Source organism: Halichoerus grypus, chromosome 11, assembly GCF_964656455.1.
Source record: "Halichoerus grypus chromosome 11, mHalGry1.hap1.1, whole genome shotgun sequence".
NCBI lineage: Eukaryota > Metazoa > Chordata > Mammalia > Carnivora > Phocidae > Halichoerus > Halichoerus grypus.
Window position 1 is genome coordinate 91,173,113 of NC_135722.1, and position 27,507 is coordinate 91,200,619.

The 27,507-nt window shown below is 50.1% G+C and overlaps 1 protein-coding gene across 11 annotated transcripts in view; it reads right to left on the reverse strand.

The window, feature by feature from the left end:
- PKNOX2 (PBX/knotted 1 homeobox 2) overlaps positions 1-27,507 on the reverse strand; it is a 307,502-nt gene that overhangs the window by 35,293 nt on the left and 244,702 nt on the right. For all 11 annotated transcript variants that reach the window (XM_078058801.1, XM_036123314.2, XM_036123317.2 and 8 more), the window contains 2 exons: positions 26,913-27,052; positions 9,920-10,091 (listed from right to left, as the gene is read on the reverse strand). In XM_078058801.1, coding sequence (XP_077914927.1) covers positions 9,920-10,091; positions 26,913-27,052 — 312 coding nt within the window. The remainder of the gene's footprint in view (positions 1-9,919; positions 10,092-26,912; positions 27,053-27,507) is intronic.

The following is a 27,507-nucleotide window of genomic DNA, read 5'->3' on the forward strand; positions in this document are numbered from 1 at the left end:
AGTAAGCACATGAGAAGATACTCATTTTCCTTAGCCATCAGGGAAATGCAAATTAAAACCACAACTAGATATCACTTACACATCTATCAGAATGGTTAAAATGAAAAATAGTGATAACACATCACTCGTACATTACTGGAGGATATGAAAAATTGTTCACCCACTCTGGAAAACAGTGTAACAGTTTTTTTTAAAGCAAAACTACATAATTGCTTACCATACGCCCTGCAATTGTACTCTTGGGCATTTATCCCAGGGAAATAAAATATATGTTCACACAAAAACAGTATGTGAATGTTCAAAGCAGCCTTATTTCTAACAGCCCCAAACCAGAAACAACCAAAATATACTTCACCAGGTGAGTGGGTAAAGACCCTGTGGTACGTCCATGTCATGGACGACTACTTAGCAACAAAAAGGAACAAACTGTTGATACACTCAACAACTTGGATGGATTTCAAAGGAATAATTATGCTGAGGAAGAAAAAGCCAATCTCAAAAGGTTACATACTGTATGATGCCATTTATCTAACATTCTTGAAATGACAACATTATGGAGATGGAGAACAGATTGGTGGAGGCCCGGGGGTGCAGAGGGAGGAACTGTTCCGTCTCTCAACTGTCAGAGTTTACATGAATCTATATCTGTGATAAAATGTCACAAAACTAAACACACACACGAGTGCATGTAAAATGGTGTCATCTGAGTAAGATTGGTGGATTGCATCATTGTCGATTTCCTGGTTGTGAAACTATATGCATTATCCAAGAGGGGAATCAGAACTCCTTTGTATTAGTTCCTAGAACTCTGTGTGAATCTATAATTACATTGAAATGAAAAAAAAAAGAAAAGGTAGGGCTTGTTGCCCTTTGAGACCTGCTGATGTTGACATAAGCAGTACACAGGGTCCCTGTTTAATCCTACCCTCCGAACTGCTGGCTAGCATCTTGATGCCTAGGAAACAAGGCAGGGAATCTCTCCCAGAGAATTCTGACAGTCGGGCGTGAGCAGAGCGGTGTGGCTGGACACCAGTGCCATGCTCCTCTCTGAGCTTCACTGGCATTTCTAGTGGGGAACGATTGAGTAGTCCCTGGGTTAGCTTTTGGATTGCCTGATGGGCAGGAACAGTGCTTAACTAATTAAGGACTCTTGGAATACTGACACTAAGTGTCACTCAAAGATAGAGAACAACAATTTTGTGTCTTCATGCAGGGCTCAATCCAAGGGTCTTATCCTAAGGGAGTGCTCCCTCCATGGGGCTGAGACCAAAAGAGACTGTGCTCTACCAGGCAAAGAAGAGAATCGTGACTTTAGAATGGTTTATTTGGTATTGAAGGAACATTTGCTCTCAATTTTCTACTTGACTTTGGTCATGGATATCTTGGTTTCTGTCTTTCAGAATAATTAGCACCATACAAAGCATTTAATAAATGCTCACTGATTGCTTGATAATAATCCCCAACATGTCTTATTCTTACTATGTCTCAGGCACTGTGTTAAAACTTCCACATGCCTTACCTTATTTATACCCCACAACCACCTTTGCAAGGAGGCACCATGATTGCCCATATTTTACAGTTGAAGAAAATGAAGCCCAGAGATATTAAGTTTCACTTGTTTAGAGTCACATGGCTGACAGGCGATAACACTAGGCTATGAAGCCCCATGGCCTATGTTGTTCCCAAGACAGGCTCTTGGGATTTGTGTAGATGGAGAAAAGCAGTTTGAAGGGTGCATGATTTGGGGGGGGCGTGGCTCAGTGATGGGAAGCATAGGGTTCTAGGAAGACCAAATAGCTGTGGGGACATTAAAGTTTAGGATTTCCAGAGCCTTCCTTGGTAACCTTCTTTCATTCGGCTGCTCTGGTTTCTCATCTCTCATTCCTGGCCTTGCCCACAAGAGTCAGAATACCTCACCGATGTAGGTGTCTGCCTCCTCCGGGGTAAAAGGAGAGGGTTGGACTGTCAGGTGCTTTCCATTTTCTGATTCCCTGAACATTATCAGGACTTGTGCCCTCGGTTCACTGACGGGCCTGGGAGGGGCCCTGGGAGATGATCTGGGCTGGCATCTAGGTGAGTGGATGGTCCAAACTCTCTTAAGATACATGGCCGCTCTCTTCTGAGGCTCTCCCAGCCAGAACCTTCACTTCAGACTGTCTCTATTTCTCTCAGCCTGCTGATGGAGCAGTTCTTCCTTATATGTACAAAATCTCTCCTTCCTGAATATGAAGCGCTTACCCAGCCTTCTGCAGGCACCAAGAACACCTAGTGCCTCCATCAATATAACCTCCCTTAATTTGTTGTTATCCATTCAACACAAATATGGAGTCTCACTCTATGCCATACATGGGACAAGGCATCTGACTTGAATAAATTATCCAACTGGCTTTGTCTCCTCCAGACAAAACATCCTAATTCCTTAAACCTTTTCCTTTTCCCTTTCTGCCTCCCTCCCTCCCTCTCTCCCTCCCTTCCTTCTTTCTTTCCTCCCTTTCTTATTTCTTTCCTTCCTTCCTTCCTTCCACCCTGTCTCCCTCTCTCCCTCCCTTTCTTCCTTCCTTCCTTCCACCCTCTCTTATTTCTTTCCTTCCTTCCTTCCTTCCTTCCACCCTCACCGGTCTCCCTCTCTCCCTCCCTTTCTTCCTTCCTTCCTTCCACCCTCTCTCCCTCCCTCCCTCCCTCCCTTCCCTTCTTCCATTTCTTCTTTCCTTCGGTCTCTGAGCTTTCCTTTACTGTACTATTCTTCTTTTTTAATCAAAATTTCATTTACTCATTTGGTTAATTTAAATCTACATACATGCATCCACCACACAGAAAGGTGTATATATCTATTCATTTATTTTAAAAACATAGCCAATAAATACTTATTATTAAAAAAGAATCAGAAAGTACAAACAGATAAGATAAAATACAAAGTGAAATCTACTCAGAATGGTTTTGTTCAAATAAAATACACAGGGAGCTTACACCAGATCTGGTGCCCAGTGGCCAAAAGTGGACCTACTTTTTGGTCTAACAAAGCACAGTTGAAGGATGACTTTTGTATGGGATAATAGGCTTGGTTTAAAGATTTAAGAAGGTAGAGTAAATCATAATGGTATTCCGAGGCAATGAATATGGAGGACCTATTCAATATTAGAGAAAGAGATGGGCCGTACCATTAGTGGGGGTGGCTATTAGGCCGAGTAGCAAGTCTGTGAGGGATGTTGTCAGACAACCTGAATCCAGGCCTACTGTTTGCAAAATTAGGTGTTACTGGGCCAAGTCCATGACTTCTGTGAGCCTCAACTTCCTCATTTGGAAAATGGGGATAACGATCATCCCTTGCTTGCAAGAGTTGATGAGGCTAAAGGCGATAATGATGTGAAATATCTTAGAAACCACAGGGAAGCAAATGGGTACAATTTTTAAACCTCTTTTAATAATTTCTAATATCCTGTTGGCTTTTCTATTGCTATTCCATATTCAGTGAGTAGAAAAAGAAGCATTCCCAGTGTTTTTCCTCCTGTATTTATGTTTAGTAAATCATTCTCTATCCTACGTGTTTGCAATTTCGGGTTTTTGCTTCTAAATCAGAATAAAAGTCTGATTTATTAAACTATTTTTCTAAGTGATCAATGTCATATAAAAAGTTATTTCAAATCTTCTAGAGCAATAACAATTCCATTTAATTTAATATCATCATCAAACGTGATGAATGTGTTCTCAATCTTTCCCCCCAAGTCTTGCTTCACCTCCAGCTTCTCTCTCTCCCTTGTACTTTCAAAATAAAGAAACAGTCCCTTTCTTCTGAGAAGTATCCTTCAAAAAAAGCAAAACAAGACGTGACCTTACATTTTAGTCTCACACCACTGCACACTAGCCCCTCACCGGTCCCGGGAGAGTACACAGGACTGGGGCTTCTCGCTGGCTATGAAGTCGCATGGTGTGATGTCCCAAATCTATTATTTCCTGCCTGCTGATTTTGGACAAGCAGTTTTACTTTATCTGTAAAATTTAGAATGATAATACCCACCCGGTAGAGTGGGTATGAAAATTGAATAAGACAATGTATGCAAAAGTTCTGGGCACACAGTAGCTATTTGATAAATGTCCATTCTTTATGCCAACCCTCTCCCCCACCCCACTACCACCAAGCTCCTTTCTAAAAAGTGGCCTCCTGTAGGATTGTGGCTTCTGCCCTTGATGGTCATAAATCCTTGCCTTCCAAAACACTTATATATATATATACACACCACTTTGTGATTTGCAACATGCTTTTCTCATCATTATCTCATTTGAGTCTCACAACCACGGAGATACAGGGGCAATACGTTCAGGTAACCTAAATCCCGCGCGGCAGTTAGGGAGGCACCCTTTCCCTGGAGGGCAGGCTCTTTTCACCCTCTCCTCCCTCTGCAAGTTGGGAAGCTGGAACTACTCTCCCTCACTTACAGACAAAAGAGTTTCTAAACTCGCATTCCTTAAAGTGCTCAGATATTTCCTGCGGGTCATTAGGGCAGCCAAGGCTAAAATCAAATCAGGAACTGTTCCTGACCCACCAGCTGGATCTGAGCAGTTGGAAGTGCGGGGTCCCTGGAACAAGGAATGGGATGTGGGAAAAAGGTGAAGACCAGGGATGGGAGTACTGCCAGACAACTGGGGATAAAATGATGACGGAAGCCATCATGCATGACAAGTTCAATGACTTTTAAGTCAATAACATGGTACTTCGCCTCCAATGTCCTCAGAATTTGGAGAAGCAAGTGGTTTAGAGGGAAGAGGTGGGCTTTGGGAGTTAGACCCACTTGGTGCAAATCCCAGCTCTGTAACTTATTGGCGGTAGGACTCTCACTCCTTGATTTTCTCCTGTGTAAAATGGGGATGACAAGGACTACCTCATGGGGCTGTCATGAGAATTGCACAGAGACGTATGCTCGAGAATGATGGATTTTGGAGGCTGAGTCTTGGGTCTTCCATCCAGTGAGAAATCCTGAACAATTTACTTAATCTCTGCACTTTACTTTCCCCATTTCTCCTGTAAAATGGGATAATAGTAGTGAGTCCCTCAGCGTTGTACTGAGGATTAGATGAGATGCATCTAGAAAGAACTAAAAACAAGAGCTGGTACATAGAAAGCCCTAGGAGAACAGTGGCTATAGGTCAGCACAGCTGCTAAGAGTGTGGGTGCCGGAGTTCTAGACTGCGCAGTATCTGACTCGCACCCCTGCCTTGGACTAGCTGTGCAATCTTGAACTTCAGTGATTTCACCTTGCGCCTCAATCTCCTCATTTTAAAATGGGGATAATAAGTGCCGTGAATTGTGCAAGACTGTTGAATCTCAGATCTGTACCTCTGAAACAATGCAATATATGTAAAGAAAAAAAAAGAAGAAGAAGATAGCAGGAGGGGAAGAATGAAGGGGGGAAAATCGGAGGGGGAGACAAACCATGGGAGACGATGGACTCTGAAAAACAAACTGAGGGTTCTAGAGGGGAGGGGGTGGGAGGATGGGTTAGCCTGGTGATGGGTATTAAAGAGGGCATGTTCTGCATGGAGCACTGGGTGTTATACGCAAACAATGAATCATGGAACACTACATCTAAAACTAATGATGTAATGTATGGTGATTAACATAACAATAAAAAATTAAAACAAATGTTTAAAACAAAAAAAAATGGGGATAATAATACACATAATACGCACATAACTTGTGGGTTTGAAGAGAGGATTAAATAAGATAATATTATGTAAGGTGTTTACAACAGCACCTGGCACCTAGTAATGCTCTATAAATGTTAATCACGACTAGCTTTGATTAGACTTGCTTTCCCTAGCTTGGTGTTGGTAAGATTTTCTGCTCCTATGTCGGTGAAGAGAGTCAGGCTGCAGGCTGAAGTGAACGACTCTGATCGGGGCCGCCGGGGGTCTCTGTGGGCCCAGAGCTCTGGCCTGGCTCCTTCATGTGCCTCCTTATTCACAGCCTCCGGCCTCTGGCCCTGCCTCCTTAGAGTGGGCGCAGGGGCCTGGGGGGCCCCATTTTGGAGCTGGCTTTGCAGTCAGGCAGCCATAATCTGTCCCTCGAGCCACACCAGAGTCTCATTAAAACGTGCCCCATAAATGTTAAAAAATTTACACATAAAAAAATTCCATGCATGAAACTGAAACCGTACGTTTTACAGCCTCGGTTTGAAATCTTGCATAATATATAAAACCTCGGCACTGCACTGGGGGCCTGTAAATCAGATTTTATAAAACAAAAAGCTTTTACCTTTCAAAGGGGTTTGGGGAACTTGCAAATTTTACAAACTTTCCCAACTGCCAGTCAGAGGCTGCTAGGTCCAAGCAGGGGATCAGTGGGCCAGGTGAGAAATGGGCCTGGTGAGCCCTGGTTGAGTGTGGGGACTGGGTGGGGGGAGGGTATCCCCCCCAGGGAGCTCAGCGGGGGGCATGCCAGCTTAGCCACCATGGGGGTGACAAGCCACCCCCATAGTCCTGAAACAGGGAGGTAGAGAAGGTCAGAGAGTGGGTGCCAGGGGATGGGTGGGGGGAGGGGTGGTAGGGGGCGTGGAGATGCTGGTGGCATTTATAAATGAGGGCTTTACTGCCCCCAGGAAGAAGAGAGGTGAGGAGACCCTGGAAGGAGCAGGGTCTTGGGAGCCAGCAGACCTGGGTTCTGGTCCTAATGACTCCTTTCCCTCCTCTGGACTTCAGTGTCCCCATCTATAAAATGGGTAGTCGGATGGGCTGGACTGGCTTCTCCCCATGGTTGTGCTCTTCCCTTAGCGTTTCATGACTGAGTCTCTCTTTGGGCATCAGTGCTGTGGGAGAGGCGGCTAGCCAGGGGAGGGAAGTTCCCCCAGAAGCCTGTGATCTGGGAACCTCTTTGACCTTTGGGCAGCTCTGGGAGAGCACGATCAGCGGTTCCCATGGGAACTTGTCTGGGAGACTGCCGGGAGCACGGGAAGGGATGGCTCAGCAAGGCAGTTTGCTTGGAGGAATGGAGGAATGGAGGACGGGCAGCTGGAGGTGGGGGCATGTACGCCAAATGGTTGGCCTGCCACGGCTGGGGCCTATGGGCTCTCTGGGCTCGGGAGAAAGCAGGATCAGAGCGTGGCCCAGGGTGGGACAAAGTTTTGGGGGACCCCCATGCCCTCCTGACAATCCCATCTGTGAAAGTCAACATTCAAGGGCAAAGGAAAGCCGCCCTGACACACATATATATAAAAAATAAATCTCTCAATTATCTCAGCTCATTTGCTTGGGGTCTCTCATTTTATGTCCCTGCTCTGCTGTGCAGTATATCTGTCCGGATAAAGAGTTACAGTCCGTTGGGCTACGTGTGCGGGGTTGTAAAAAATACAGATGCCAAATTAACTGGCTGTGGCACTCAGCAGCTGATTGAGCTGATAATGACGTGATCTGACCTTTTTCTAATTTCTAATTATGTGCATCTCGGCTGTGCTGGCTACATGATTCTTGTTCTAATGACGGCTCCTGTCGTTGGCCTCTCCAGCCGCCCCCTCCCCACACAGGACTACAAATGGGGTGGCAAAGGGCACTGCTTGACCCTGCAAATAAAGTTGCAGTGTCTTGGCCCCACAGTCTCTTTGATGGCCTGGAGGAGACGCTGGGAAGGCGGACCTCCTTACCTTAGCGATACTGCATTTGAGATTAACCTTCCGGATGCCACGCATTTTTAAAGGACATTTCGTGCCACATGCCATCTTGTTAATTTTTTTTTATTGCCGTCACCTGAGAGAGGTGTGTTAGCTCTACAGACGAGGAAACCGAGCTTTAGAGGAGTTACATCTTCAAGTTGCACCCGGGCTAAGCCGTGAAGCCAGGCTCAGGTCCTCCGTGTCCAAGAGCTCCTTCAACTCTCTATTCAAACCCCTGACCGGTCGGCCAAGCCACTGACTGCGGCCAAGACCTCTAAGTAAATCAGGTCCACGTGGGTGGACGCGGTGTCTGAGGACCGTTCCGCCCACTGGACCATTCCCAGCCCGGTCACCTGGGATAGAAGACCTGGGAACACCAGAGGGCTGGGGCCACCGGGGCAAGACATTTAACCAAGTTCTGCTGGGCAGAATCAAGAGATCGGATTCTTTGAGGGAACAAAACCCCAGGAGACCCAGGTGGTGTTAGCAAGGGGAGAGCACAGAGCTGTGGCCACTTTTTGGTAAATTCCAGGTTATCCTAGAAAGCGAGGCTGCTCTCAGGGTGTCCGTGAGTGCTTCACCTGGCAGGTAGTGGCGGGCGAGGCGGGTGAGGTTTGCTGCCCCAGGACTCCTGCTTCCTAAAAAGGTTTCAGTTCTTTCCCATGACTCAGCCTGATTTGAGGCACCTTCTACCAACTTGGGCCTCCGCTTCTTTTTGTGTCATGGGACAGGAGTGGGTCGTGGCTCTGCCGGCCCCATTCCAGCCCCCGCCGCCGAGAAATAACTGCCTCCTCTCCTATCTCCGTGGCTGCTGCAGGGCTGAATCCCAAGGCCTACGTCACAGCGGCGGTCCTGAGATGGTGACCCGCTGACTAGCAGGGTGGGGCCGGACCAGCCTGCAGGGAACCGGACAGTGGGCTGGGCTCCCAGGCAGTGTGGCTGCCCCATCGCAGCCAGGGGAGAGGGAGGGCCAGGGATGAGCAGAGCCGACCCAGGGCCCTCAGGTACCCACGCTAACAACGCTGACGGCCGGCCCGTGCTTCCCTCTCTCGAACCGCCAGCCCCCCTCTCACACCTCACCAATTTCCAGGCCAGGCTGGGCTCTCCTGGCAGCTCTTCTGGACTCCATAAAATATCACGTTCAACTCTTGAGAGAAGCAGTGGGGTGGATAATTCACAGCACAGAATAATACGTAAGTCACTGAGATCTGTTCTGTAGGTGCTCTGAGTGTGTGCGTGTGCGTGGGCACGCACGTGTGCGCACATTTTCTTCCTTTGTTTTTGGTGCCACATTTGCTTTTCTAATTCTATTTCCCTTTTGGGAGCAGGTATCAGCTAAACTCTGACTATGGGAGGTCAGCACTATAATCAATTTATGGAGGAGAGTTTTGCAGAGTTTTCAAATTCACCATGCATGGGTAATCTACCCACAGAAAAATAAAAAATTGTGGTTAATAATTAATAATTCTGGGATAACTGTATATCGTGATGAATGAATAGAGCGGCTGCTCTGTTTCTCTCTCAGCAGAATTCCCAGGGCCAGTAGAGAATTTCAGATGTTACCTATGGTAGTGGTTATCAAATCTTATTGATGATTGCAATTGCCTGGGAAACTTAAAAATGTAGATTCACAGGGCCCACCAAACTTATGGAATCACAATGCCCAGGTGGTGGGGCCCAGGAATATGTATTTTAGAAAACCTGTAGTGATGATCTGGATGATAAATTGGGTTTAGGAGCCTGGTCTGTGTCCCCCCGAGATGGGCAGGACATCTATTGGCCTCCTCAACACGCCTGTGTCTCCAGGTCCTTTTCTCTATTGATGTGCTTGAATATGCCTGTTGCCCTCATCCTCCACACTGGAGCCCGCCAGCCGTCAGCTCCTCTCTGGGCAGCCTAAGACATTATTTATTAACACACCAGGACTCCGGGCCTCAGAGCAGCTATTCCATGCCTTCTGGCTCCTATGACCCTCCTTCCCTCCTCTCTGCACCGCAAGTGGGGTGGGGGGCAGGGTATTGGGATGCAGGATGCAGGTGCCGCAGTGAGCAGAGAACAGAAGGCCATTGGCAGCAAAACCTGGGCATGCAACTCTTGGTTTAAGGAACCTGCAATGGTTCTCAACTGCTAGAATGGGTGCATCTAGGGCCTGCCCCATAGTGGGCACCCCACAGTTTCTGTTGAATGAATGGAATGAATAAAAGGATCATTTCTAGGGCTTGCGGAAGGATCAGAGGTTAGGAAGACCCTAGCCAGGGTGGGGGTCGGAGGGTCTTTACCAGATTGTCCAGTTCTGGGTCATCGCTGAAGAAGGGTTTGTGCTCCTGTTCCTGCTGGTGGACAAAGTTCTCGATGTCCACATCAAAGCTGGCGGAGGTGATGCACTCTGAGCCCTGGGTGGCCTGTTCACATTTCTCAAACAGCAGCGTCAGGAGCGGGAAAAGAGGGTGCCTGTGGGGACATCAAGAGCTCACACATGCGCACACACAGAGACCTGCTGCTGGCTGGGCTCAGAAGCCACCAGGGCCCCTTTCCCGCACTCCCGTCACTTCTTCTCCCAAGGTCCTGCTTCTTGAGAACATCCCCAGTCCCCACGCCAGCCTGGGTGGCAGCACCTCATGCCCTGGCATGGAGGATCCAGTGTCCTGGTTTCTGGAGCCTTAGAGGGCTCTATTCCTCCCCTCTGGGTGCCTAACTTTTCTCTTTGGTCAGATAAGCTGCGTGGGTATCTGGTGAGAGATGAGGGGTATAAGCATTCACAGAAATAAGTGTCCATTTCTGGTTCAAGGTCAACCTGGGAAGGACATATAGGAAGTGTCCAGAAAAGTCCTGGATGTGAGCAGTCGTGGTGGGTCACAGACTCATTCTTGGCCGTCTGGAGCCGGCTGAGGGCAGCAGGTGTGCACAAGTGTGTGTCTACCATTGTACACAGAGGGATGTGTGTGAGCTCGAATACACGTCCACACACGGTGGGCAGGTGTCTCCACCTGTCCTGCGTCTACTGGCTGACTCAGTTTAGGTCACACACCCCAGTTACATGTATGACATCTCCCTGCACCTTTCTATCAGTGCACACTTAGCACAACCGTGACTCAATGATTATCAGCATCGCCGTTCTCTTCCAAGATTGTCCCCGTTTTAATGATCACTGTATCCTTAGGATGTTGCCCTGCATGCTCATAGCAGGCACTTACTAAATGTTTGGTGGCGGATGATGAATCAGCAAATGAAGACAGCGTGGGTGTAAGCATGTGTGAGCATGTGGGTGTCGTTCCGGGATGCATTATGTAAGCCGGAGTGCCTACTTCAGTGCCTGACTGACCCTAGGGATCCTCGATTAGACATCACCACGTCTGGGAAGCTTCCTTCACTCCCCTGCCCCTAGCCTCTGCTGATGGCTCTCTGAGCTGTTTGTTTTATTATTGGCCTTCCTCACTAGACTGTGAGCTAGATGACGGCAAGAGCCAAGCCCACCTTACTCTTCACTGCGTCCAGAGTCTGGAAGAGGTATGTAGATCCCATGAAATATTTATTGCATATTATATGTGTGTGTCTATTTGCACATATAAGTGCACATCGTTCTTATTTCTCCTCAGCACGTGTGAACAATGAGGTCTTAGCATCTAGCATGGGTGCCTGTGTTTGCACAGATTGTTGACCCTGGACCTGCAGCCTCATTCCCTTCCACTGAGATTCCAAAAGAGCATCTGCCCATCCCTCTCTGGGCTCTCCTCGGTCCCTTGGGACCACACAATCCAGCCCTTTTCTTTTTGATTAAGCCCTGCTTGCTGGGAGAGGAGGAAGTTTGTGTGTTGGGCCTGGCTCTCAGGCCTCTGCCAATAGGCATGTTCTAGCCAGCATGGTCTGACAGAGCTTTCTGCAATGATGGAAATGTTCTACAATCTCCTCTGTCCAATATGGTAGCCACTAACTACAGGAGGCCAAGGAACACTTGAAATAGGACTGTGGTGCTGCAACACTGAATTTTAAATTTATTTAATTTTAACTAATTTTAATGTAAATAGCCGCATGTGGCTAATGGCTACCATATTGGAGAACGCAGTAAGTCTTGAAAAGGCAAACAGACCATGCGTTTTCCCTTCCAGTATGCTACGAACACAGCAAGAGGAAGACTGACTATCCAGCCTACATAGTGTTTGTATGTAGATGAGCCTGTCCCATGCTGGGATTCTAATAATTCTGGGCAAAAAGACAGAAGGTGCTCAGTTCCATCCACACTCACACCTACACCTACTGGGCATTCTACTCAGGCTCAGGGGCAGTGGCGGATGAGGAGAGATACATTCCTGCTTCGGATGAGCCGCTTGGTGCCCCTGGACACCATCTCCCGACCCTTGTTTTGGAAGCTGTTGCATGAACAGTGGGACCCCCAGGCTGCAGCCTAGGTTACAGTCTGGAGAGGGAAAAGGGTCAATGTGTGAGGCCGGCGCATGGGCAGCCCCCCATGGCTAGAAGATCCATTCGGCCCTGGAAGGAAGCTGGTAGGGCAAACAATGGGTTTCCCTTACCCAGCCGGCTGAAGACAAAGAGAAAACCAGGTGCGGGGGTTAAACTCCAGCGTAAGTCTTCATTTGCAGGCACTAATACCATAGCATATTATAGTCTAATCTAACCTGATCCCAGTTTAATGCAAGATTCTCCTGGCCCTGAGTGGAATACCAAAGAAAGCCTCAGTGGCTGTAATTTAAGCAGAGCCCTGCAGTGGTTTAGCTGAGGGACATGAAAGGCAAATTCCAGACGGTGTTATGAATTATTGCGCCTTATGAACCTTCCTACTCTCAACAGATGCCTGCTGCCATTTAAACAGCCACTAGATCAATTAGGAATGAAAGGCACAAATCGACTCTGTACAAGGGCACTAAATTACCAGGAACTAATAATCCGCAGCATCGTGCCAGGTGGTGGGGGTGCAGCCCCCGCCCCAGCCCCGCAGTAGCCGCCGGTCACCGCACGCTCCTTCCTCCCTGGTTGCAGGGAGGGTGGGCAGCGGCTGCAGGGGGAGGGGATGGCCTCTGTGTGTGCATGCTTGTGCACGTGTGTGCACCCGGCTTGAATGTGGGCTGTCGACGAGAGCAGGTGTGAGTGTTATCCCAGCGTCCTGTCCCGCGTGTTGGTTTTGCGCGCGCACAATGTGTCTATGCAGGATGCAGGTGCGTATGGGTTGTGGGTACGAAAGCCGGGTGCAGGTTTTGCGTGCTGTGAGTGCAGTGTGCGTATGCCCTATATTGTATGCAGTGCGTGTGCATGCGTTACGTGTTATTTGTACGCAGTATGTGTGAGGGGTCTGCGGGTCCTGTGTACACAGCATGGATGCCATGTGGGGCGGGGAAGAGGGATGGGGTCTCCCAGCATTAGAGTTCAGGTAAGCAGCGGAGGGGTCTTCTTTGCCACTGTCCTTGCCCCTGCAGCGCAGAGAGTAGTCAGGGAGGGCCTCTCTGAGGAGGTGACATTTAAGTTAAGCTTCAAATGATGAGGAGGCAGTCAGGCAGAGATCTGAGGGAGGGGCGTTCCAAACAGGAAAAAAAAGCAAAGCATTTAAGATAGGAATGAGCTTGACTTGTTTCTAGAACAAAATCCAGATGAGTGTGTGTGGAGCGAGGTAGGCAGGATGGGAATGGAGGGAGATGAGGTTGAAGAGAGAAGCAGGTGTTAGATCGAGGCGGGAGGGTGAGGAAGGATGGGGACATTGTCACACACACTGGGGAACAATGTGCACCTTCTATGCAGAGCCGCAGCATGGGCCCTTTTTATAAACTTCTCACTTCCAGGTGTCAGATCTCCCCAGAACGTGTGTGTGTGTGTGTGTGTGTGTGTGTGTGTGTATCCATGTGTGAGGGCATAGCTGGGGTGTTTTCTATGGCTTCTGCTATCTCTCAGAAGAAAGAAACATACTTTCTATTGCCGCCTCCCCCCGCCCCCAATCTAACCAGGGGCCCGTAGAGCACAGAGCAGAGCTCTCGTGGATGCTGGCATGGTCCCCTCTCTCCAGCCCCTCCCCACTGGGGCCACACTATCAGCTCCCAAATCTCTCTTCTCAGATACCACGCTCCCCAGATTCCTGCTTCTGCCCACTCTGATCCCTGGATCCCTGAGCCCAGGGGCTCAGATGGCACCCGAGCTTGCCCACAGCTTTTGTACAAATGTTAGCCAGGGTCAGTGGGCTGCCTGTGGCTCCCATGTTCTAGCCGCCTGGATCCCTCGATAAACCCAGACTGCCATGTGGGGGGGGGGGCACCCTTGAGACACTCTGCCCGCCCCCCCCCCCCCAAGAAACAGGCTATTTACCAACAAGCCGGCTGGGTTCTAGGCTTCAGTCATGCTACGCGCTCCTCTGCGGCCCAGTCCCAGCCCCTTCCCCAGCTGCCCGGCCTATGGGTTGACCTGTATTTCTAAGCTACCCTCCAACATCACCCCAGAAGGCTGGCGATGAGGCCGGAAGCCACTGCTACAGGCTTGGGGTAGGGTGGGGTGAATAGGGCAGGGACCATGGGAGCTGGGCATCTTAGCCACCAGGGATATGAATGGGGCTGTCTGAACCAGGCAAGGGATGGGAAGAAGGATTTCCAGGTAGGTGTGGGATTTGCTTCTTTATCCTTGGCCTACCCTGAGCTTTCGTTTGTCCAGCTACAATGGGTTTTAAGGAGTTCCTTTTCCTGCTGTCCAGATTTGTCCCATTGTGTATCAATACCCTTCAGAGGCTAGAAGCAGGAACGTGGAAACTCAGTCCCCAGTGCCCAGGCAATGATGAACAAGATATGAAAGATGGCCGTTAGACTTTATTTCCAAAGAGCGGAGGACATTTGACCTCCATAAGAGCTCACCTTCTCCCTCCTAGATCTTTCTCCACTCTTCTCCCCCTGTCGCCTCCCGCCTGATTGCCCCCTCCACCCCAATCTCTCTTAAGCCGTTCAAAATTTGGAGGAAATAAATCTCACTGCACTAATTCAGTGAGAGTTTGAGCCTCGTCAGTGCAGAACAAATAAAAGGAGTGAACTGGCATGACATTTTACTGCAGAAGAGAGGTCGTTTCCAGCCACTAATAAAAAGGATTTGACACAGACTAATAAAGAGAAATGAATTTCTCTAATGGCCTAATTTAGCACATTCAGCACTGTGCCTCTGTCTGGGTGCTGGGGGTGGTGAGAGCTGTGAGTGCGGACAGAGCCCGGAGCAGGGCAGACGTGGGGAGAGGGGAAGAAGAGATGATCTCAAATAACATTTTATTATTTCTTTTTCCTTTTCTGAGCCCCTACCCCCACCCCCACCCGCATCACCTCTCCTCAGGAGCAACTGAACTAAAATCAAGCTCAAGATAGGCAGTTTCTGTTAACGATCCAAAGAAATAAAGAACCGCTCTCCCCAGAACTGCAGTCTCGTGCTAGCTTAAGAAGGTGATTAAACCGGATGTGTTGATTTCTACAGGGGTTTAAGCCATTGTTGGGTTTAATTACTTCTGACATTTCTGCCTTTGCTTTTTTTTTCACATCACCCATTTGCTGGCCTGGAATGCCCAGTTTGGGGCCGGGCTGTGTGGGGCTGCCCCCCCCCCCCCCGGGGGGCAGATTGGAGACGGGGCGGGATTTTGGCTGAAGCCCTTGGCAGTGCTGAACACCATCCTCTCTCCAGCAGCCGAGGAGCTGAGCGACCCCTCGCTCCAGCCCCACTTTTTCTTCAGGGCAAAGCAATGCTGCCCACTCTGCCCCTCTCCCGGTGAGGCTTCTGAGAGCCTCCCTGGGGAGGCGAGCCTCAGCACAGCCATCTTATACCTCCCCACCTCAGGACAGATATTCTTAACATAAGTTGGCCCGATAGGTTTCTCCACCACTTTCAAAGGTCTCCCAGGGATGGAAACCATCACTTCTTTGGTAATTCATATACTCATCCCTGACTTCAAGTTCCCCTATAAGGCTGAAGCTCGTTTCCTTTTGTTAAAAGGACTCAAGAAAAGTCCTTTTCTTTCTGCTTCTCTTCCTTCTTCCTTGGACAACCTGGGATTTTGGGGAAAAAAAATTTTTTTTTTTTAACATTTCTTCCTGCTTATAGGACCAGAAATACAGAAGCAGAGACAGGAAAAAGTTAGAAAGAATGCAAAAATACAGAGCTTCAGGAAAGCTCAGATGCAAAGAACACAGACAGATAGAGACTAGATCCTTAGACAGGCTGGGGGCGGGGGGAGGTGCAGGATGGTCACACGCAGTGGGGCACATTAGTGTTGAGTTCTCTTTCTGGGTGATAAACCTTGTGATTCACAGTCATGCCACTCTGTCACTTCTGAGCCTCTCAGCCATCCCTTCCCTTGTGACCTTGGCCAGGACTGCAGACCTCAATTATGGGTCCAGCCATGTGTGTGGCAGCCTGCCTGGCCGTCCACCTCCTCTCCCTGTCACTGACCTTGGAGCCCCCAGGCCTGTCCTGCACCTGACCTCACAGCCCAGACTCATCTGGCTAGGGGGAAGATGGGCAGAGGAGGCTGGGTGTCAGCCCTCACCCCCTCCCCGGGCTCTGGCTGCTTCTTCCAATGGGAAGAGGGGCCAGAGCCTCCAAGGCCCTCCCTAGCTGGGATGAGGGATGGACTGTTCAGATGGTGAAATGGTTGGTAAGAGAGTAAAATGTCGGAGTAGAGATGTTCAGTGATGAGCCGGTGGGACAGCGGTCTGGTCAGGGTCAGACTGCTACAGAGGACATGAGTCCATTGGCCAGGGAGTGGGGGAAGGTGGGAAAAGCAATGACCAGGCTCGCTCTGCAGCCACCCCCCCTCGTCTCCACTGACAGACACAGTGCAGGTCTCGAGTTGCCAAAGGCCCACCACCTTGGAAACTCTACCCGGGGGCTGGCACTTTGATCCTTTATTTCTAGTGCCTCAGGTCAGAGATCGCTGGGATCAGAGAATCACAGACAATACCCTAGAGCCACCTTCTGGGATGGCCCCCTGTCTTTTTCCTGGGCCCCTATTCAGGGCCAAGAAGCTCCATTACAAGTATTCATTCTGGCAACTATCGTGACATTTCTCCAAGATGCTAATGAACTAATAAAGTTCACATCCTCAGACGAACATTCCAGGGGCTTCAGGGTGTGGCCCCAGACTTCTTTTCAGTATTTTTTTTCTTAACAGAGTTGGCAGAGAATGTGGTGTTGGTCAGACGGCAGGTGGCCCCTGGGCCCTTGTCTCTTCAACTAACCCCCTTCACCAACTCAGGCAAACTGGACTGCTCACCTTTGCCCCTGCTGCTCCTGTCACTGGAACTGTGTTCCAGCATCTATCCCTGTCCCTTCTCATCATCTTCAGTATCCATCTCAAGATGCCATCCATTCTACCAAGGCTTCCTAGTGGCTCTCTCCAGCAAGAAAACCATGGCCTCCTTGGAAGCATCCTAGGAAATGCTTTGGGGTTTCTATCCTGACCTTGCTTACAGTTTAGGGTGAGAAGCTCGGTGGTCCGAAATAAGCATAGACTTTGGAGTGAGACAGCTGTGTGACTTGGGGGCAGGTTACTGAATTTTTCTGAGCCTCAGTTTCCTCTTTTATAAAGCAGGGCTAACATCACCTACCATGCAGGTTATCGTAAGGATTCAATGAAGAAACACATAGAATGTCTGGCACTTAGTAAGCTATCAATTAATGCTTGTTCCATTTCCCTGGAAAGGTGTGTGGGCACCTTTTTTATTCAGAGCAACATTGACACCATCGGCTCCAATAAATTTCTATTCCCATATCCACTGCCTCATTTGGCAGGGAAAACAAGCCCACATGCCAATTCAAATAGAGGCACAGAGAGAGGAGGAGGGGCGGCAACGTACAATTTATCAGAACTCAGAACCTCTTTTTTTTTTTAACCAAAAAAGCACTGCCAGTAAGAATTTATTTTTATTTCCCTTATGACACTCATTAAATTCTACTAACTATAGTTGTATGTGCACAGATCTGTCTTCCTCACTATGTGGTGAGCTGCTCTGGTCCACGAGCTCGTCTTCTCTCTTTTTGAATTCCCAAGGGTCAAGCACAGTGCCTGGCACACGACAGAGGCTCAATAAATATTTGGTGAATCAATGAGTGGGAACAAATGAACCATGGGAGGGAAGGTTCTAAGACACAGTCCTCAAGTTCTTTTGGGCTCAGAATCCACCCCTGGATTCAGATCAGACGTTGCGATCTGGCAGCTTCTAGCTACAATGGCGACAAAAGGACCTGTCTTCTTTGGGCTCTGCTGGGTGTGTGAGGGGGTGGGGGCTGGCAGGGTCCTGGAGGGAGGGGGGTGAATGTGAAGGAAGAGCTCGCCTGGCCTTCCATTTCTCCTCCCCTCGAAGGCACCAGATGGAGAGAGCGGAGTGGGGTGGGGGAGAACGAGCCAGCAGCTCCTGGTTGGATGTATTTTTACTTCAGGTGTGACGTTGAAACCATGCGGGTGTATTTTTAGTCCTGCCTAGTGGGTGGTGTGTTCGCCTGGGTTGCCTTGGAGAGGACTTCTTCGTGTTGCTAAATTGGAATCGCATCTGCTAGGGTTCCTGGGCTCCAACCAGCTCTCCTCCCCCAGGTGGGTGGACAGGTCCATTCTTGGCAAGGGTGGGGCCCAGAGCAGGCCACAGTCTGCTCTGTCCCCGTCCCTTCACCCCCACACACTCACACACACACACACCCCTCCCTCCAGCACCTTAAAGATAATAATAATAATAATAATAATAATAATAATAATAATAATAAATGTGAGATCTCAACGAAGTGATTGCTGAGGCGAGTCTGCAAGGGCAAGAATACAAACAACCTAAAACTTGAGACCTGCTAGGATCTCATGTCCAGCCCCTTCGTTTTAAGGAGAAGTGACTCAGGCACAGAGAAGGGAAGTGTCTTTCCCACGGGTAGCTAGAGAGAGCTTCTGTCCAAGGCACCAGAGGTTCAGTCTGGGGGACGGGGTGTTGTGGGGAGGGCGCTCTGTCCCTGCTAACTTGGTCACTGGCAGTGACTGAACACACCCCCACACACACTTGGTGGCACTTTCTAAGTTACGAAGTGCTTTTCCCTGTGCTTACTGCATTCAAACACTCAATATCCTTCTTATTCCCATTTTACCAATTAGCAAACTGAGAAGCGTGTAGTTAAATAATGATATCAAGCTAGTAAGTGACTGAGTAGAGATTGAAATCTGGGTACCCAAACTCCAAATTTTGTGCTCTTCCCCCTCTCCTGTGTATTGCTGAAATCACTTCCTCCTTCTCCCTTTTTCTCTTCTGTCCTCGGGGTCGCAGACCTGAGCCGCCATGTTTACCCTTCGAGCATCAAGATCATTGCAGCGCAAGAGAATCTCTGTCTTGTCAAATGAGTTTCCAAAAGAATCTTCTCTCATAATAATCATACTTCTGTGTGTTTGGGGAGGGCTTTTACATGTTTGCAGATCTTTCGGGTTCTCGTTTGGTGCCTATCGGGTGAGGAAGGAGGACAGCTTATCTAAAGATGTTAAATAATTTGCCCAGCGGTCGGGTCAGAATTTAGACAGAAGTCTTAGTCTTATGTTCTTTCCATTTCACCATGAAATGGACTAGTGCTTGAGAAAATCAGAGAGTGGCACCATGGTTAAACGAAGGGCGAGACTGGGACATGGGGCGCCTGGGTGGCTCAGTCGGTCAAGTGTCTGCCTTCGGCTCAGGTCATGATCCCGGGGTCCTGGGCTGGAGCCTCGCACTGGGCTCCCTGCTCAGCAGGGAGCCTGCTTCTCCCTTTCCCTCTGTCTGCCGCTCCCTCTGCCCATGCTCTCTCTCTCTGTCTCTCTGTCAAATAAATAAATAAAATCTTTGGGGAAAAAAAAAAAAAGAAGGGCAAGACTGGCTCAGTCCAGCCCTGGTGAGAGCCCCTGGTCACTTGAACCCTCAAAGCTGGCTCTCCTCCTATTCCACCCCACCTGGTTCCCAGCAGCGAGAGGCCCAATTGCTGGTCATCTTCCCTCTTATGAGGGGGACAGATCAGTCTCGTACTTATCCCAGTAACTACACACGAATGCAGCCTCCGTTCATTGTGAGCCTTCGATGTGCCAAGCACTATCAGCGGTTAGCTTTGGTTATCTCCTTTAATCCTAATAGAACCTTGTGAGGATAAAAGTCAGTGGGTTCCAGGCTCCGATCTCTTATCAGTGTGCCTTGTCCTGGTGGGGCACTTGGACTTCTCAGCCGGGCCTGGGCCAGGCCGGTGAGCTGGGGAAGCCGCAGGACCCACTGCCTCGGAACACACCTGCTCCCTGGACCAGGCAGCTGCAGCCTTTCTGTCTGCCAGCAGCATACTCAGAGGCTGTGCTTGGGTTGGGGGGCCTTCAGATGCCGGCAGGAGGGGCAGGGAACAGGCTTTGTCTGGTGCCAGGGGAGAACTGAGCGTGGTTTTACTTCCAGATGATGGCTCTAGCAGGATCACTCCCCTGACTAAAGTCAACAGCTGAAACGTTATCTCTGATGCCGGTGAATCCAACTGCTTCCAAGAGCAGGGAGTCTGCTGGAGCCCCCAGCCCATAGAGCCCAGCCCAGAACACAGCCTGGAACATCTGCTCCCAGCATCTAGTCTAGAAGCCCTAGCATGAAGCATCTGGGTGCTGCCTTTTCTGCTTGGAATGGCTGAATTTCTTCCACATTCTTCTCAGGCCACCTCGCCCAGCACATTCCAGGAATGACTGAGCCCAGTGCCAGGGAAGGCATAGGGTTAAGCCCCAGGGTCAAGTCACTGGAGCCAGGACACCCTTTGGTCACAAGGTGGAAGTGTTCCCTCAAAGACACTTCATTAGGAAGTGTCAGTTCCCAGGGTCCCCTGGCCAGGCAGCTGCTGAGGGGGACAGGCACAACAGGACCCAGTCCCTCTGCCCAGCTTCCAGACCTCGGGTCTTCCTCCCGCCCCACTGACCAGCCCAGCCCCGGGAAAGGCAGCTTGGCTATCATGTCCCTCGGGCTCGCCTCCCTTGGGAAAAGCAGTGTAACTCTCCCACACTGCACTGTGGGCCAGAAGCCTTGCAGTCAATTCCACAAATACTTTTGTGAGCCCATCCTATGTGCCAAGTTTATATTATAGCGACTTTCTATGTCTATCTTTCTCCTACTCACTGGACTGACTCTTCTTTATTCAAAACCCCTCTTGGAACTTAACACAATGCTTTACACAGAGCAGAGCTCACTACACGTTTAGCTGAATTGCAGTATGGAGACCACTCGATTGCAGGTCCTTTCCAGTCCTACCTCTGGCTGCCTCGCCTCTCAGCATTGACCTTCTAGCCTGACCCATCGCTGCTCGCACTTCCCCAAATGTCTGATAGCAGTGAACACCCACAGCATGCTCACCAAATTCGAGATTCTTTACCAAGCACCTAGCGTGCATTCTCTCATTTATTCCTCATAACAACCCTGGTAAAGAGATAGCATTATTTGTAGCCCTATTTTATAGACAAGGAAACTGGGGCCCAGAGGCTTAGTGCCTTGGGTGCAGCCAGAATGTACACCCAGGCGATCTAAATCCAAGGACCATGTTCCTAGCCCTGAATTCCAACCCCCTGAATGCCCCAGACTGCTTCGCATCCTGAACAGGCCAAGGGTTATGCGTATCCCTCTTGCCTAAAACATCCTCGCCCCCCACCCCCACTCCCCGCGGCCCACCCCATGCAGCAGACACTGATCTGTGTGCCCGGTACTATCCTATAGTCTCTAATTTTAGTCTAGCTGTTACTGTTTTCTTTTCTATAGTTGAGAAAACAGAGGCTCAGAGAGATTAACTCACCCAAGGCGACAAAGCTAGTGATCACCAAGTCTATTTCTAGAGCGCGTGGCCTTGCCCAGCGCGGCCATTCTACTGAATTTACACCTTTAGCTCTAGGGCTGTTGGACCCAAGCCTGGAGCCTCGGTGACCTCCACGAGGCTGGTCTCAAGAGAGCGATCTTAACACTTTCACTGCACTGTTCTGATCTTTCCCCAGATGAGTGTGGCTTCTAGAGGGACCCAGTCCGGATGAGACAGGAACAAGTATCACAGAGACAGGGCTTTAGAGATGTGCACTGTTTTTCCTGGACTAGAGCTGGACTTCAGCATGAGCTGCCCAGGGGGAGGGATCACACCGGTAGAAGCTCTGAGTCTGTGTTGAGAAGAAGAGAGATGAGAGCGACCCGAAAACCTGGACGTGTCACAGAGAAAGGCCAAGACTCTGAAAGCCGGGAAACTGCAGAGGAGGCGAAGCCTGGTTTGACGCAGGGTTTCTGGAGCTGCCGGAAGGAGTTTTGTTAACGGGTGAACCAGGAAGGGCTTGGAATCTACTTGGGGAAGGTGGGGAGGTTGGGCTGAAGGCGGGGCTTGGCTCAAGCAGATGGGAAGAGATAGTGCTGGATACAGACTAGGAAGGAGAAACTTCACTGCCTCGGGGTTAAGGTGAAAAGGCACAATTGCAAACACCTACTCCATGCTAGGCACTGTTGGAAGTATGAACTCATTCAGAGAGAACATTTTACATTTAGAACCCAGAGGTAGCCAGGCCAGTGAGGAACGAGAAATGTGGGATCATGGCTAAAGGCATGAATAAAACCATTCCAAAGAACTGGTTATAAGATGTACTGACCTGTTTACCTCCCCCCCAACAAAAAAAGGGGGTGCCTGTGTGGCTCAGTTGGTTAAGTGTCTGACTCTTGATTTTGGCTTGGATCATGATCTCAGGGTCATGAGATCGAGCCCCATGTTAGGGTCTGAGTGGGCAAGGAGACTGCTTGGGATTCTCTCCCTCTCCCCCTCCTCCCTCTCTTAAAAAAAAAAAAAAATAAAGGTGACTGGGTGGCTCAGGCAGGTCATGATCTCAGGGTCCTGGGATGGAGCCCCGCATGGGCATCAGGCTCCCTGCTCAGCGGGGAGTTTGCTTCTCCCTCTGCCCCTCCCCCTGCTTGTACACACACTCTCAAATAAATAAATGAAATCTTTTAAAAAATAAATAAACAAAAGAAATAATAAAAAAAGATGTACTGACCGGTTTAAAATCAGAGACTGTAGCTTGGCTGCTTGTGTGGCAGGCAAGAGCCTCTCTCTTCACAACTCTGTTCAGCGGGATCACATTGGTAGCTTGAAATGGGCCATGGTGGAAGCATTTACATGGTGGAAATCAGCAAATGCTACAGAGCAGGGCTCTCTATCCCCTCGCCCCTGATGGCCAGTTTGCCGGCTGCCAGCCTAGAACAGTGGTGTATTTATGGGGTACTGCCTATTTAATGAATCTGTTCAGCAAGCACTGCTCTGGTACATACTCCGTCCAAGCTGCCAACTCTAAGGTATTATCTAAGGCGCCAGAGATGGATCAATGAATAAAACAGACATAGACCCTGCCCTCATGGAGTTAGTGATCTAGTGGGGGAAACAGAAACACTGTCAATGCAATCAGTTCAACCGTGAGCCATGCCGCAGAGGAGAAATACAGGGGGCAGCAGCTATCCACCCTCTCCACTGCACCACAGCTCGATTTTCCAGCATTTTCAATGCAGACGCCAAGCACATTGCCCCCACTACTTTCTCACGGCTCAAGCCTGCAGCCCAGCATTCCCTATCACTAGCGGGTAACTTCTTCCGCGCTGGGCGGGGCCCCTTCCCCGGTTCTCAGAGAGCTTTTCAGCCTTGTTGGGGGAGAACTGACGCCCTAGCAGAGCCTTCTCCGCAAAGCCGACCTCCTCCCCCCCCTCGCACCTGGCCAGGCCTAGCTCCCTGCCACTCTTCTGCTCCCCAGGACATCGTGGTTTCCATGGGAACCCACTCACTTCAAAGGGGAACGAAGGAGACCGGAGGGGAGGAGGGAGAGCGAAAGCTGGATTAACCTCACCCTCCTGGCCCTGTCTCTGCGCAGCCTGGCAACCTAACCACCAGGTCCTGGACAGCACCGAACGCTGTCCATCAGCATGGAGGGATGCGGTGGGGTGGTCCAAGCTAAGTTTGAACTTCTTGGGGGAAAAGGTGGGGGTGGGGGTGGGGGGCTAGGGAAGGAGAGAACTGAGCTAGGTCCAAACCTGCAGTCCCCACTGCATGGGGCCTCCCCTCCTCAGACTCCCACTCAGCATTGCTCTTGGGCCACAAACACAATTACCCGCGATGTGCATCCAATCATGGGATCTGCTCGGATTAGACTGCAATCATTAATCTGAGCGGGAGCTCCTGGTTGCCTTGCTGATTAGCCCAGATGATGCTCTGGTATGATCCAATTAAAGACAGACTGCCTCCCCTCTCCCCAGCCACACTCACACACACACACACACACACTTTCCACATCAGAAAGAACCAATACATTTCATTAACACTTCCTCATACACAAAACCTCGGGGGCACTGGCAGTCTCCCTGGGCTCACAGGCACACCCTCCCTTTTGTCACACTGTCCCCCTGCCACCCTGCAGGGGCCTGGTCAGAGAAGGGCCCCCTCCACCCTTCCTTCATCTGTGGTTCTGGGATGGGCCTCGGTGGAATCTCCCAAAAGTCGGTGCTGGGCACTAATCTGAATCGAGAGTCTTGTTACATTTATTGACATAAAATGCTGACTCCCCGATGTGCCTGGGAGCAGCCAGGCTGCCCCAAGGCAGGCAAATCTAATTAAAATTACCCGACCCTTCAGGAGGCTGAGCTCCCTCTCCGGTCATCCTGCAATGGCTGTAGAGAGAGCAGCTGGTACTAATGGGAGAGGTGTGGTTGAGAGAGAAAACCCCGGGCCCCTGGGGCAGGAAGGACTGCAGAGAAAAGCCGGGCAAAGGTGTTGGTTGTTCTGAGAGGCTGGGCTGCCATGTTTGGCTGGGCCATTGGTGGCAACCAACCTGGGATTCCTTCTTCATGGTCAGACAGCTGCAGAGATGATTTGGGCAAATGCCGAGGACTGTTGGGGGCTCAGCCCGGTGGGAGAAGGTAAAGCTCAGGTGGGCAGGTGAGCAAAAAGAAGTGTTGGTAGGAGGAAGATCTGGCCCTTTATATTTCAAGTGACATCACGATGGGCAGCTCCCATGGGAGAGGTAACCCACTTCTCCTGCAGGTTGGCCTGGGTGGGGAATGAGCCTGGGATCTTGGGAAGGGCCAAGGAACCCATCTGCTTTGTACCAGACACAGTGCCAGGTGCTTACAGGGGCTCTCAGTGATCTTACTAAGCCTACTGGTTAGCTTCTGTTGGGAAACTAAAGCTCCGAGAGATTAGTACACAAAGGAGGGGGGATGCAAGCCTGGGTTTCCAGAAACTTTTTGTTATGCCACTAATCAGGGGTCTTTCTAGGCTACGATCTGTGCTCACTACAGGTCCCTGTCCCCTAGGGGTCTGCAAAGGTGCGTAGGATGGTGGATGGTGCGTACATGCCGCACGTGGTGCAAGTGGGACCTGAGGGTCTGCATCTCTAAACAGCTCCCGGGTGATGCAGTGCTGCCAGCCCCTGGGCCATACTGTGGGTAGCAATGCTCTACATGGAGTTTGACGGCTGTCCCCCCAAGCCATGAGACCATCAGGGGCCATGGTACTCTCCTCTCCCTTCTCACGCTCCAACACAAGCCCAAGACCACCTTGCAGTTTAATTTCCAGGTGCTCGTGGAGCCTCATCTCCCCACTCCCAGTTGCTCTGGCCACTGGCCATTCTTGGAACACAGAGGCCCTGCTCTGTCCAGAAGGCTCTACTCCAGCCCACTTCTCCTTCCGGTGGACGCTCTTACTACCCTTTATGATCAAACTCAAATATTGCCGCCTCTGTGAAGCCTTCTCTGTTAAAGCTCTGACCACAAGGTATTGGTTTCTTGTTGGCATATCTGTCCGTTCCTGGGGAGACAGGGAAGAGTCCACGCATTTGCTTTTGTAGGTTTACCCTCTTTTGCCTGGAGTCCAGCTCAGCGCCTCCACATATTCTAGTGAGGGTTCGATAAAACAGCATGAAGGAAGGAAGGAAAGGAGGACAGGAGTGCTCCGTCTGACAGGTACTGTGACCAGATCTGGGAGTTCTTTGAGGTCCAAAGCAGGGCTCTCTCCCTGCAGGCAAGCTGGGCCTGACCTGTGCACTGGGCAGAGTGGGGCACAGGCACAGTGACTCATCCTTCCACCGGGGCTGGGAAAGACCCTCGCGGCAGGACCTCTGGATCAGGCCTCACTGCTCTGGACTCCATGTTGGCATTAGAGGCTTTCGGCTCATCTGAGTAGCTAAAAATAATGCCAACGATAATGATAGTAACAGCAATAATTATCACCATTACCATAACAGCACTGTCATTGCAGGGAGGAGTGAGGAAGGAGTCAATCCTCTTCCCTTTCATCTTGGGTGGACCATTCCACCTGTTACTGATCCTGGCACCTGCTGCAGCGTATGCGAGGTCCCAGGCAAGACGTGCTTGCAGGATGCACGGGAATGTATGTGCTCACACAAGTGACTGTGAGTAAGGGTCAAACCTCAATACTCAGCGTTGACTCAGGCATCTTTTCTAGCAGTGTGGGCCCCGCACAGAGACGTAATGACTAAAATCTCTGCTGGAGCTTCGTTCAGGCTGCTCTCAGACAACTGCCTCTTCTCAACCGCATACACAGAACAGCCAGCCCCTGAGCCCCTCCCACCCTCTGCAACATTCAGGGCCCGGCCCTGCTCTCAGCAATCTCCCCATCTGGAGGGACGGCACCGGAACCTACGCAGCGGCACACCACAGCTCTTGCTAAGAAACAAAGACAACCATGAGTCAGATGTGCTCCAAGGACCAGCTGCATTAGATTCATCTAGAATGCTTTTTAAAACATTCATCTTCCTTTTCCTATAGTTTGACCTACTGATTCAGCATTTCTGAGCATGGAGCCCAGAAATATGCATTTTAATAAACTCTCCCCAATGATTTTCAGGCATAGTAAAGTTTGTGTGATACCAAGTCCTAGATGGTCCTGGCAGATGTCCAGTGGTCTGGTGGGCTTGCTGGAGTGAAGGCAACAACGGGGGACATGCAAGGAGAGCATCCCGAGGTGGCCATCAGTGGAGCTGAGGGTTTCTGATGCCCATGAGGGCTCAATCCCCAGCTGGGATGAGAAAAGGGTCCTTCTGGAAGATTCTTCCCTGGGCTCTCTTGCCCCTCACTAGACAATCCCGGGAAGCTAGTGTCAACCCACAGCAGCCAGCTGAGGTATGTCCAGATTGATTTGAGAGAGAAGGTGGTGAGGAGAGTGGCTGTTGGCCACGGCCTTTATGAGCCCACCCACTGGCCTGCATGCTCATCTCTCAGGGCTGAGCTGGACTGGAGGCTGCCTGGGGCTTCCGGACACAGCTGAAGAGTCTCCTACCTGTACACAGCTCGCTTGTCAGCCTCCAGCTGGGCCTGGGGGTCAATGGGGGCACTGGGCACAGGCGTGTTGGCAGCGGCCGAGGGTGCGGAGATGTGGACAGCCTGGGTCTTAGAGGGAGCCTGGGCAGTTGCTGTCATCTGCAGAAAGAAGAAAGGGGAAGCGGCGGGTTAGTGTGGCCAGGACAGCTGGTCCCCAGCTGGAATTGGGAGGCCTACCTTGGCCTGTGGTGTGTGTGTGAACGAGAGAATGTGTGCCAGGGAACAGTGAGTGTATAACAAGCATCCATTTGTTTACGTGCTCCAGCAAGAAGAAAGCATTCTTCAGATGAGAACATTCTAGAGAATAATTTAGGACCATACAAAACCGGGTGGGGCACCAGCTCTCTTCAAAAGAGATGATTCTTAATGCAAATGAAGGTGGTGACCTCTGCCAAGATGCAGAAAAAAACCAAAATGATGAACCCTTTAAATTGTGCTTATGGGTCATTTGGGCTGTTCTGGGCAGTAATAAGTTGATTTGATGACTTTGAAGAGCAGGAAAAAAAAACAGCTGAATCAGTTCTCATTTGGGCAGAGCTTTATTCCATTTCACT